The sequence below is a fragment of the Acanthopagrus latus genome, chromosome 24 (genome assembly GCF_904848185.1).
Source record: "Acanthopagrus latus isolate v.2019 chromosome 24, fAcaLat1.1, whole genome shotgun sequence".
NCBI lineage: Eukaryota > Metazoa > Chordata > Actinopteri > Spariformes > Sparidae > Acanthopagrus > Acanthopagrus latus.
Window position 1 is genome coordinate 7,165,536 of NC_051062.1, and position 12,938 is coordinate 7,178,473.

The following is a 12,938-nucleotide window of genomic DNA, read 5'->3' on the forward strand; positions in this document are numbered from 1 at the left end:
ATTTGTCTTTTTGTGCTGTCTCGGTATGAATTGTGATGCTCTGTTGCAGAGCAAGTCGCGCACGCATGCACAAAATGTAGGCCAGTCATATTTAATTCAAACTTCTCTACTTTCTTAAAGTGACGATCCACTCTTCCCCTCCAAACTTCTGTGGTTTCTGTTTGAAAACAATTTTTTGCACTTTTTTTCCTCTGCACCCCTCCCCTACGTATGGACAGCCTCTGAAGTACTCTAAGGTACGGTATGCTCGACATGCATGTTGTGAAAAGGATGCTCCAGCCTGTCTAATGTGCACTTGGATTGCGTTGTTTGCTTGGATTAAGTTGGAGGTTGCACTTGTGTATCCTGTCAAGCGAGTTGTCATCGTATGCCTTGCTCCAGATGTGTAAACTACCTCAATGACAGTGTTGACTATGAATGATCATGGAGGCCTAAACAAAAAAACCCCAAAAAAACCAAATGGTTTGAAATGGAGATTTCCTTTGTGCTTGCTGCATCGTTGTGGTCGATGTTTCCTCAGGAAAAAACACAAGAGGCCTTGAGTTTATGTTCCCTCCATCTTTTATTTAAGATTGTTCTGATCAAATTATCTGAGAAGATCTGCAGCCACTGGTCCACAATCATCTTAGCAGCGAAAAGCTCAGTCACTCCGGGGGGGAAAAGATTTGTCAGCTAAAATGTAAAATTTCGAGACTGTTGTTTTTTTGGTTTTTTTTTGCTTGCAAGATCGACCGTGCTCGCTGGCTGTTTCTGTTTTATTTGGCTTGTCACTGTGATGATATTGATGCAGGTGTGTGTGTGTGTGTGTGTGTGTGTGTGTGTGTGTGTGTGTGTGTGTGTGTGTGTGTGTGTGTGTGTGTGTGTGTGTGTGTGTGTGTGTGTGTGTGTGTGCGCATGGTTTTAAATGTGCCCACCTACCTGCACCCCCCTCCGTAGTCCAACACCAGGCTAAAGCTCGTGCGGAGCCTGGCAGTGTGCGAAGAGTCCTTTCCTTGCCCTATTCCTGAGCCTTCAGCAGCACCTCAGGTAAAAATCTCTCTGAACAAACAGAGTGTATTCACATTAGAGATGTGCTGGCATACCAGTCAGACTGTATACCGTGACTGACAAAGAGAAAACGGCTTGCATCCACAGCGTACACATTATATCCTTTTCTTGGAATTTATTAACAGTAATTCCGAGACGGTGTCTACTGCTAATGGCTCCTGAAGAGCCCAGTTTAACCATGGCGCCGTCTGCCTCCATTATGATCTGACACTCTTCTTTTCAACTACTAACAGCCATAAAGAAAACACTTTTTATCACAAAGACCCTCTCCAGACACACTGCAAGACATGCTTGCTTTGAATAGCTTTGTGTCTAAGGTGTTTTTTTTTTTCACAAAAAAAGTTTAATTACATGGTAATTAATCCTATATTACATTGAAGTCTATTCTTAATGTACGTGCACTTTAGAGCTGCAGAGATAAGGCGATCAATGTGTCAGTTGAAAGAGAATTGGTTGCCAGAAAATTTTGTAAGCATATTTCAAAATGTTGATGATAATAAAAAGCATTAGTTGCATCCTGGATCATGATTGGCTCCAAACTAGTTGCACTGTCACAAATTGTGCTGGTATGTACACATCGTAAAGTGAGATATAAGCTGAACTCGGACAGTTTCCCTCTTGAGCAGAGGAATGTTAAAACAGCCTGCGACTGTGCCTACTTTATTCTGCACAGCATCCTGCTTCAAAAGTCTTTCGGACAGGTTGGTCAGATCATAGAAGAGCCCAAAGAATCCCTCACACTGAAGTGCAATTCGTGATTTTTACCCGACAGCGGTCTGAGAACTGAAGCGTCCTGTTAGTATTGTGTACAAGTGACCGTGTGTAGAATGGATGTGGTGTATAAAATTTAAAAGAAACTGACACTTTAAGTCATTTTAGCTTATCCTTTTTACTATATTTATGGTTAAAGGTTCATTTATTTGTCATTTTACAATGCAAAGGTTGTGGAATGAAGATTTAAAACTTTTCTCCGATGGTAGCGTCTCTGTAAAGTTTGACTGAATTCCTGCCTACCGTCACCGTAGCATGAAAATGTGATACCAGCACATCTCTAATCCACACGCAGCCACACTCTGCTCACATCATCTTGGTCATCTCATCAAGCCCAGTGTGACATCGTGATTCTCTGACACCCCAGTCCAAGTCGTTAGGCTACAAGCTCACATTCATAGCGCTGAACTGCTGACACGGGATCGGTTCTTCATTCCATCTCATTACAACTGCGCAGGTAGACCTCTGCTGCTTGATTAGCGGCCTTCGTCTGACAGCTATGATTAAACACCCGGCCGTGACCCACCAGATGAAAACATCACATCATCAAAACAGAAAGTACCGCGCTCCAACAGCGAGCCGGCCGTTAGTTTGCCAAATCAACTCTTCTTTTTTTAACGCCATATCTCTGGGCAAAGCCCCCCTCTGATCAAACTTTCTCCATTACATGCCACTCTGCACAGCTTCTGGCATGCTTTCACACACACATACACACCAGGTGTGTTTGTTCCGGCCGTTTCAGCCAGTCAGCAGCGAGTTCCATAACCAGAGGGCGGTGTTATTCCCACAACAGTCTCGCATCGTCTGCACTCACAAGACGTCCTGTATTACCGCCATCAATCATGTCGGGGAAATTACAATTTCCACACGTCAGCTACAGAGAGCTGTGGAGCGCTCTAATTGAATACTCCTGATATTTCCCCCGCTACTGTTATTGGGGCCTGGAGTCGAGACTCCTTCTGCAGCACGCTAACCTACAGGGGAGAGGTAAAGCAATAAAGAAGAGGAGGAAAAGGCACGCATCCAGCTGTAAGATCACAGATTTTTCCATTCAGACGTCCTGATTATCAAATCCAAACATGTCCCATTGTTTGCCATTTTTACACTATTGTCTCTAAATCAAATTATGAACAGTAACAAAGGGCTGCACGGCTGTCCAAGCCATCCACGCATCCTGAAAAAACTACATCTGCCCTCGCACTGTACGCCTGGCTGTCAATTCCAATCAATGGCCAATAGTCGCGGGCCTCTGAATACACGCTGTACCTTTTTGTTTCAGACTGACAGCACGTTCATTACATATTCAGAAGACCATCATTTTCACGCCGTTTTCCCTTTATCTCGAGGTAAATGGATGTCAGGAAACAAATGAGGCAGCTCGCAACAGCTGCACATCAACCGGGCGGCTTCCATGTGACGCCGAGGGTGGCATTAAGCAGCAAACATCACCGCTTCTTGCCAGGGGAGGAGGGGGGGGGGAAATCCTTTTGCTTTGACGAACACACACACACACACCAGTGAACTCGCTGTCACTCGCACAACACACAATCCGAGACTCGTTTTCACTTTCTCCCAGTCTCGCTCAGGCAATTAGTCAGTCACGTTTCTCATTAGCATATTACATTTTCACATATATTCAGCGCAGTATTGAAATGAAGGAGAAACGCAGCGTCTCATTATCTTGCTTCGCAGCTGTTCCCGGGGATCAAACTCGTGACCTTTTTTGGTTATGAGCTGCTCTCCCGCCAATTGGTCAGCCCTTCTCTCACTCCTTCATTCATTCATTCATTCATTTCTCTCACACACGCGCACACACACACACAGGCTCTCTGATGTTAGCTTTCCAGAGTTGTGTTTAATCCACTTACGGTGCACTGGCAACCCCTCTCCTCTATTCAGCGTCTCCTTTCAGCCTTTTGTAGAATTGCCTGAAAAGCAAATCAGATACTGCTCTGAGTCGTGTGAGTGTGTGAGTGAGTGTGAGTGAGAGAGAGCAAGAAGAAGAGTGCGTCTGGGGTAAATCAAGGCCATTTCTAATAGACCTCGCAAAAGCATCCACACCGGTCTTCCTTTCTGATTGCAGTGCGGCAGAATTTTTTTCCGAAGAACTTTTACCATTGGAGGGGGATTACAGCTAACTCCTCATCCTGTTGAATTTTAAGGAACCAAATGTGCTGTGTTGTTTAATATCTGGTCTCAAATTCATGTTTTATTCAGGTGGCTTCATAAAAAAACAAGCTAATCTGGCAGATTAATTGCCGTCGTGAGTGATTTGGAATTCATGGACGCGGGCGCATAATTGCCGGCGAGGAGACAGGTTTCAATGATAAACCAGGAGTGTTTATTAAGAGTCGTGCTGCGGCCTCTTTTGCCCACGCTATTCTCTAATTAACCTAGAACCTCAGGCAAGATCACAGAGAATGAAATGCCTCGTATTTAATGCCTACTTTTCTCAATCAGTGTCATCGATCAGATTAAATTTAGTATCTGAAGATCTCGAGTATCTTCTGGAGTGCCTGGATGAACTAGTCTACCAAAATGGCTAAACTGAGGCCATGAAGCAGCCCGCCATCTTATGAAAACATGCAAATCAGTCAGTCAGTCAGTTTTTATGTGTTTTTTTTTTTTTGTTTTGTTTTTTTTTTTGCAGGATGGATTCCTTCTCCAGCCCTTTGAAAAGGAAGATCGCGCCGCACCGGACCAAGCGGAGAAAGATGACAGCTGCAATAAGGTGGACAAACCAGAGAAAACACCAAAAAAGATGCTTTCGAGAGGTGAGGAGTGCTATTCAACCTGTAGTGGAGTGCTTGTTTTGGATCTACTGCAAATAGATTTTTTTTTTTTCCCTTCTTTGTATTATCTTGATAATTTGCCTTCTCTTCCCTTTCTGTTCACATGTTCATCTTCTTTAAAGGGGCGCTGTGTAGTTTTGGGAAACAAATTCGAACTGGGAGTAATTGTTATTGACTATGTTAATGAGGTAATAATACAAACTCAAATATTTACTTTTCCATATCTGAATAGATAAGCTGTTCTCAGAGGAGAACACTCGAGAGCACTGTTTGAAGCTGGCAGGGTCTGCCACATATATACAGAGTAAAACAATATGAGACTGTGTTGTCCTTTAAGATCAGTTTGTTTTCAGTCATAAAAACAAAGAGACTTTGTTTATTTACTGACGATCTTTCTCTTCTGTCTGAATATATTTTACAGTGCTGTCTGTTGGTTTGATTTTAAGGTTAGAAACCTTCAGGGAGACCTGAAGAGACCGGTGTCGGTCACAGCCGCTGAAATATTTCCATTAACACCTCAGCTTCCTTTACATCATAAACACCTGGGGCCTCATTTATAAACATTGCTTATTCCCAAAATAGAGCTTGAAAGATCCATGTGCCTCCCCCATCCCAAAAAATTTGAATTTATATATAGAAAACTATGTGCACATCTAAAATTACTCACCCCGCAGATTATTTACATCGGCATGTTTATAATATCATTTTGTCCGCAGTTTGTTGAGCTGACACTGAAGCCTAAGTGTTGAAACGAAGCCAAATGCTTTAATGATACTCATCACACAATCCATGTCACTCAGCCAAATTACAGCCTTCTAATAATTATATCCTTTACCATGTCACGAGGATGATTCAGTCCTAAACATTTTTTTTCCTCCGGCGCCCTGCCCTCCAGTTTGTCCAAAAGCACTTCTCCATTTTAAATGATATCTCATTATGGGCCGATAATTGGCGCAATTCAGTTAATTGCGACAAGCTCAAGGTGTTAAGCAATTATGCGGATTCCCACAGGCGTACAAAGGTGTCTGCTTCCCTCTGTGGAGCAACACCACTGATGAGGCAGCCTCCAATTATAGAAACCCACCAGGGGGAACAAGCTCTGGTGTCCCTGGACTCCCACTGATGGGTCCTTTCCTTTGTTGGTGCACAAGAACATGTTTTTTATTTATTTATTTTTTATTTAGGGTGTCAAATTCGTTATCCGACAACTTCTTCATTTCCTAAGTGGTTCAGCTGCCAGCGCTCACTGCTGCCGATACAAGCTGCCAGATGTTTTTTTTCCCCCGCACTGGTCACACCAATAACCACCAAATTGCACGGTCCTCCTCAGCAATGTCACCCTCTGCCAAGTTTCTCTCTCTTCAAACACAGACTTTTCCATTCCTTCTTCAGAGGTAGTTGAATGACAAGCTGATTAATTTGCATATCAATATTCACTACGTGCGTTTCATTAACTGTTTATCATTAATTTGGGGAGTTAACGGGGTGGAACATTTCAATTTCCTTGTTATTCATATAAAGACAATTATTATTATTATTATTAATCTTGGGGATTGTTTTTATAAATCTAGACATGTTTGAGTTCATCTGTGCGCAGGTAGGAATCTATGCGTCAGTCATCTATTTCCTTCATTTGAAACACATTTTGTCTTTCTCTTGGTTAGATTCCAGTCAAGACTACACAGATTCAACTGGGATTGATCTCCATGAGTTCCTGGTCAACACATTGAAAGGCAACCCCAGGTATGCTTAACATAGACACTCGAATGTTACTGATGCACGCCTGCTCATACCAGCATTTCAAAACAGTAAAATGTTGTGGTGATATTTGTTTTAATGGAAATGTTGAAATTCCCGACATCGATCAGCAAGAGGTCTTGACATCGCTGAACTTTTAGAGGAGAGTACGCCAGAGAGTCCAAAATGTATTAGCTTTGTTGCACAAATTTTATATACAGTTGTCTCCTCTGCCACAAGTATCGCCCACACCAAGAATGTAATGAGGCAAGAGTCAATGTTATGAATACATATTTTGAATCAACTGTGTGAACCTGTTCTAACAAGCTTGCTAACTCTGACTCCAACTCTTTTTTTTCTGTTTTTCGTAAGGGATCGAATCATGCTACTGAAGTTGGAACAGGACATCTTGGACTTCATCAGCAATAATGAGTAAGGAATATTCATTGAGACTTTGCCGTGCAGATTTTCATTCAGCTTTACCCAAACACCACAACCATTGTTTTCAATGAGTTAAACTAATTCCGCAATAGGAGAACTCAGTTAGTGAGCCCAGGTGCAGTTGTTTTTGATGGAAATGAAAACCCGACAACTTTTTTTTTTCATCCAGTTTAAATATATTCTTCCTAAGTTGTCTCAAGCTAACAGAGCTTTCCAGAATACTTGCACAGAAGGATCCTCACACCTTCAGATGTGCTGAGCTGGAAGTCACACAATTAAGAGGAACAGCTGTTCATCGCCCAGCTGTTTCAATTTGGGCAGAGTCTGTTTGGATGTGTTTCATTATTTTGTAAAATGATTTTATGAGCTTGCTATTGGTGCTGGTGATCAAAATCTCCTTTTGGATAACTGTTACTAATGTACTCATGTTGATCTAGAATTACTGAGGACTTAAAGTTCTCCTCCAGTGAGCTTAGTACAGACCCAAGAGCAGTTATATCCTTACAAGGCAAAACAACGGCAGACTTCTACCAGTTGAAACAGCCGTGGCTTTACTTGCCCCACTGCTCATTTCAGTATGGTATTCTGACTCGTTTTTTTTCCCTGCAGTATCTCAATTGCAAGGAAAACATTTAAACTGTAGAAAACCATTAACCACATTTCGGTGTCTCCTTTTAGAAGCCAACAGAGAAAGTTCCCGCCCATGACGTCCTATCACAGGATGCTTGCACATCGAGTGGCAGCCTACTTCGGCATGGACCACAACGTGGACCCCAGTGGGAAGTCGGTGGTGATCAACAAAACCACCAACACTAGAATGTAAGCCTCTCTTTTTGGTGTCTATTCTTATGATTTACCTGACCTTATTTGTGTCAAGTAAGAACTTGAATAAGACGATAATCATCAGACCGTTTGTGCATGAGGGCACCCCAAGCTGCACAGCTAACTGAGCTAAGCAGCTGACAGTTCGCTGTTAATCTGATGATATATGCTGCCCTAATTCTTACATATTGCACCTTTTAAGGTTAATTAATTCTTTCCATAGTCTTACAAACATAACAGTGTTAATAATTCTCTGTTACCTATTAACTCTTAATACAAGGACTTTAATGTAAAATGCTACCTTGCTACTTCGCTTGTTAATTGTTGTAGGATTTCCTGCGACCATTAGCTGTTGCAATCAATCAACAGATAAGTTGATTCCTGCCCTGCTTGCTGGTTAACATATGTTTGCTGTCAGCGTCTTCCCGAAATTAAGCTGCCACTAAAACTCCTGTGAATTCCCCTCCACCAACAGACCTGATCAGAAATTCTCTGAGCACATCAAGGATGACAGGGCGGACGATTTTCAGAAACGCTACATTCTCAAACGAGACAACTCCAGCTTTGATCGCGAAGACAGCACGGTAGGTGTTTTTTTTTTTTTTTTTTTTTTTTTTTTCCTTTCCCCCAACCAAGCTGTCACTTTCATTCCTGACATGTTGGTAAGAATGGGACAATCTGGCGTCCCTGACATTGCTGCTAAAGAAGCTTGTTCGTGTGTGTGTGCGTGTGTATATGTGTCTCTGCATGTGTGTGTGTGTCCTTGCCAGATTCGAATGCGTTTGAAAGCTGACAAGAGGAGCAAATCGATGGAGGAGAGGGAGGAGGAGTACCAGCGAGCCAGAGAAAGGATATTTGCACATGATGTGAGAGCTGTTTGTGTAGGCGGGGTGGGGGGTGGGGGCCATGTTGCACAAATCTTTGTGTCGTTTCTATTCATGTGCAAATTCAGTAGATGTCTTGCTACCAATTACCACTGCTGGATTTATGAATTTTAAGACGTGGGTCGCTCTGATTTGGAGCCAAATTCATGAAGTTAGATTTACAACTAGACCCAAGAGCAGTTGTCCAGCCACCTGTCTCATTTCTAATGATATTTATCGATAAAGGTGCTGGATTTTTTTTTATGCGTCGAGCCACAAAATATTGCTCAAAATGCAAAGAGAAAAGTCCTAGTGGTAAAAATAAGAACAGACTGTGGCATAAAATTCTCTGAACGTTTGTAATTTCCTGTTTTTTCATTCCTACCCACAGGGAGATCACTTCATACTTGATAGAAGGTACGTTCACCTCTCATTACGTAATAGTACTGTTCCAAAAAGCTGTATCTAATAACGGATGATGAATTGTCAGTTAATTGGCCAAACCAGAGCCGATCTCATCCTTTTAAAGTGGAACTAAAGCTCTTCAGATAGCTTCTACTTTAAATTATGTTCAATCACTTTTAGCTTCCCTGTCAGAGCGGCAATTAGGGCCCGCTCTGTCATGTTTTTAAAATGGTGGATATCTCATTTTGTCGGCGCCTGTTCGGTAATACCTCTCCTCCTCCCTTCAGTGCTCAGGATGAAGACGCATGCATGAGCACCCAACAGAGGCGGCAAATGTTCAGGTAGGTCCACTCACCCACCTCCCCCTCCTCCTCCCTCCTCCCCACCCCCCGTCACACATCATTCAGCTCTTTCAGTGGCTGAACCGCAGGCAGAGGGGGGGGGAAAAAAAGCCTTAATCGGCTCGCTCAGGAGCAGGAGTGCTGATCTGAGGATTTGTTTTTTTTCGCCGCTCAGGAAAGATTTTGTTAAATAGGATTTTTTTTTTTTTTCCGGCCCAGGTTTCCTCATATGGTATGGCCTGTTCAGACCAAAGCTTGGCAATTAAGCGATGTAACTGTCCGTTTGAAATGTCATCTATTTAATGATCAAGCACAGAAGATGGCTGTGGCTGGATCTACAAAAGAATGAATGCTGAATGCATTCAAATATCCAAATTTTTTCCATTTTTTTGCAGGTGTTAGTTTTGTCTTATGTATGATGAATTAATTAGTCAGTTCACAGCAAATGTATTTTCAACTGTTTTGATAATCGGTGAGTTGTTTAAGTCATTTCAGTAGGCTGGTTACAGCTTCTGAAATGTAAATGTAAATATTTGCTTTTTTATGATATTAAACTAAATATATTTGGTGTTTAAATTGTTTAACACAATATTTTTGACAATTTCTGGACATAGTGATTAATCAATAAATCAATTAATGACCTGCTGATATTTTGCCATGACGATGTAAATCCTTCTGTCTTTCAGGTTACGGGCTGGTCGTTCAGGAGCCAGCCGGCAGAGCAGCTCCGAGACCGAAACGCTGCCGCGGCACGGCGAACCACGGCCCTGGAGCAGCACCGACAGCTCGGACAGCTCCAACCGGCTCGCTCCGCGGCCCGCCATCACCAAGGCCAGGAGCTTCAGCGGCATCTCCCCTGGCCTCGTCCGGGGGGACAGCACGGCCAGCAGCAAGAGCACGGGGAGGCTCTCCAAAACAGGCAAGAACGATAGTGAGGATGAAGTACTTGAACTTTTAAAAGTGTAGCTGTCAATTTTCAGCAATGTTCTCTTTCGAAAATGAGGCTGATTACATCGCACAGGTGAATTCTGAATGTAGATGGAGGGATTTGATCTTGTAAATCACCCATTTAGGTAATCATACAAGAGCGGGAAACCTTCCGTCACAGCATGAAGAGGAAAAATTAGCCAAGTAGAAAGATGGGGAAGAAAAATAGACATCTTGCATGTTGTGCTCTGAACCAAAGGCATGTGGACAAGAGTTTGTCTTCCTGCCGCGGTCAGTTAAGCCTGTGGGCCACCATGTAGTCGGACAGCTGTCAAAACTAATGGCCACACAGCAACGTGGTGATGGAGGAGGCTCTTTAAAAAGTGTTGTAGCAGCGGTAGTGTTAAACCTACTGCATAATGTATAAGTTGAAGTACCGCGCGTGTCACCGAGATGAAGTTAAGGCTGCGCCCCAACTGCAGGCGCTTACTCCACAATATGATGCATTTGTAACTTGACTGCCAGAGATGAGTGGGTTTTGTCCTCTTTATCTCAGCGAATGCAGGGTGGAAATCCTTGCTCGGCCTCTGCTCTCCATTTTGTTCGCTGCCACTTTTTTCTATTTTTGCCAGTCTCCTGTTTTTCCTTCGCTGAGAAGTAGCAGCAGCAGCAGCAGCAGCAGCGGGTTTCTTGCCTGAGCAGTTTTTTAAGTTGTTTACGAGGCGACTGGCTGCCCTCACTTTGTGTTTCAGTAGTGTAAGTCGAGGAGACATCTTGCCCGCGCTGCCGTGTTCTCCTGCCTTTGCCCTTCTCCTCTTAAAGCCCTCAAATAACCCCCCCTCCAAAACAGGCTGCACGCCATTACTACCTGAAAATAGGAGCTCAGAAATGATAGAGGCAAAATTGTTTCAGCCTGCACAATATCATTTCGACGTAATCTGCAGTGATGAACCTCATTTGTCATCCGATTTCCTTTATTTTGCAGTAAAGTTATGAGTATGATTTCATATTTTCTGCTATTTTTAAGCTCTACTTCCCCCACATTACATTTGACACCTTGAGTTGTTAGTTTATGGTTCCAGCGTATTAAATGGGATCCTTTGTTCTACATTCAGCTACGCAACAGAAATAAACATACAAGCTGAAATTAGCTTTACCATGACCTCCTACAGCATTGAAGTTCATTAGCCATAGTAATCAATTAACACTTAATTAACTATTAAACATAATTAATTTTGCTCCATAAGGAGTACTAAACAGTACATTTTATATGAGAAATATTTCTGTACTTTGACATAACGAAGATGAAGGAAGATGAAGCAGCTATCAAATTAATTTCCAGCTATTTGATAAATTGATTATTCAGTTTCAGTAATTCTTTAAGAAGAAGAAGCATAAATTTGTTGATTCCAGCTTTGTAAAGGTGCAATATGTAAGAACTGGCCATCTGTTGAATTCATATTCCCAACAACTGGGGCCAGCATATTAACAGAGAAACGGCTACATTTGTACATCCACGACTGACGCTATTGTTAGCTTGTCCACTCAGTTAGCTGTGCAGCTAGAAGGACTCCGAGGGAACTGTTGTTTAAACCCTTTACACTGGAGATGGACGTCTCAGACCCAGTGCTAGCTGGTTGGCACACTTACTTGAGTAGATATTTTTAATAACTGAATAAACCTGCTGTTCTCAAGGGAAAATAAGGTCCCCAGCACACTGTTTGAAGCTCGAAAGGTGGCAGGGTCCGCCACATACAAACAAAGTGAATGAGGTCGATGAAGATCTTTCTCTACAGTGCACCTTTAATCCTTCATGACAGCAAACTGAATGTTTCTGTGTTTATAGTACATTAGAGGACATCATCGTTGGTTAATAAAGAACATCAGCAGGTTATACTGACAGTACTCATCAGTCGCAACTCGATAAGGTTACCTAAGGACTAGGTAAAGGATCTGACTGCAGTGAAAGACTGCATTCAGAAAGGAAATTTAAAAGAAGGTTTTCTGTGTTCTTTTGTGATCCATTGTGCTTTGACAGCAACAGTACTATTAAACTCAGCCTTCTAAAGCCCCACAACACACGATTGCGATGCCAGTCCCTCCTCCCAAAATCCAAGAGCTTCTTTGCGCACTCACCAATTTTGCACAACATTCGGTAATTACACAGGGAGACATCCATCACAGACGGTGCACAGATACCAATTTCTCCATCAACAGTTCCCTCAGGAGACCGGAATGCTATGCAGCCACAAGAGAGGTTGCGTTATTAGCGAGAGGCACGACTGCTTCATTATCACAATCAGCGCTTTCCACCCTCATGAAGAACTAACAAGCAACCAGTTTTAAAGTTTTTCTTGGAGACGTAGGATGCAGAGTAATAACGCTCTTTGTTCTGCCTCTTCCTCAGGTTCAGAATCATGCAGCAGCGTCGGCTCCTCGTCCAGCTCACTATCCCGTCCCCAGCTGCCTCTCCCCGTTTCAGCCTCGTCCTGGTCCAACATCCCCAGCGCCCCCTTGATCCACCCGGCTGCCGACACCAGAGGCTCGGGGCCCCCTGAGATGATCAAGAGCGTCCCTTCACAGCCACCATCTGCTACAGAAGCAACCAACTATTACGTGTTGCCGCTGGAAGCCTCAGGGATACCACCCGGCAGCGTTTTTGTCAACCCACACACAGGTGGGTGATTTGGTACCTCCATCTGAAGATGAAAAGCCAGAGTTTGGCGACCCAACGTACCGCGATAAATCAAAGTGATTTTTTTTTTCCCCCTTTTCCCCATCTTGTAATTTTC

General features: G+C 43.0%; 1 protein-coding gene across 10 annotated transcripts in view; it reads left to right on the forward strand.

The window, feature by feature from the left end:
* Positions 1-12,938, forward strand: part of LOC119014996 (R3H domain-containing protein 1) — a 46,190-nt gene that overhangs the window by 15,946 nt on the left and 17,306 nt on the right. For 8 of the 10 annotated variants that reach the window (XR_005073137.1, XR_005073138.1, XM_037090487.1 and 5 more), the window contains exons 4-15: positions 219-236; positions 937-1,026; positions 4,469-4,592; positions 6,275-6,353; positions 6,720-6,779; positions 7,467-7,607; positions 8,086-8,194; positions 8,381-8,476; positions 8,865-8,890; positions 9,166-9,219; positions 9,906-10,138; positions 12,554-12,823. Coding sequence is in view for 8 of the 10 variants with exons in the window: in XM_037090487.1 (XP_036946382.1) it covers positions 219-236; positions 937-1,026; positions 4,469-4,592; positions 6,275-6,353; positions 6,720-6,779; positions 7,467-7,607; positions 8,086-8,194; positions 8,381-8,476; positions 8,865-8,890; positions 9,166-9,219; positions 9,906-10,138; positions 12,554-12,823 (1,300 nt within the window). In the remaining 2 variants the exon portion in view is untranslated. The remainder of the gene's footprint in view (positions 1-218; positions 237-936; positions 1,027-4,468; positions 4,593-6,274; positions 6,354-6,719; positions 6,780-7,466; positions 7,608-8,085; positions 8,195-8,380; positions 8,477-8,864; positions 8,891-9,165; positions 9,220-9,905; positions 10,139-12,553; positions 12,824-12,938) is intronic. The other 2 variants (XM_037090489.1, XM_037090491.1) reach the window with 2 other exon arrangements.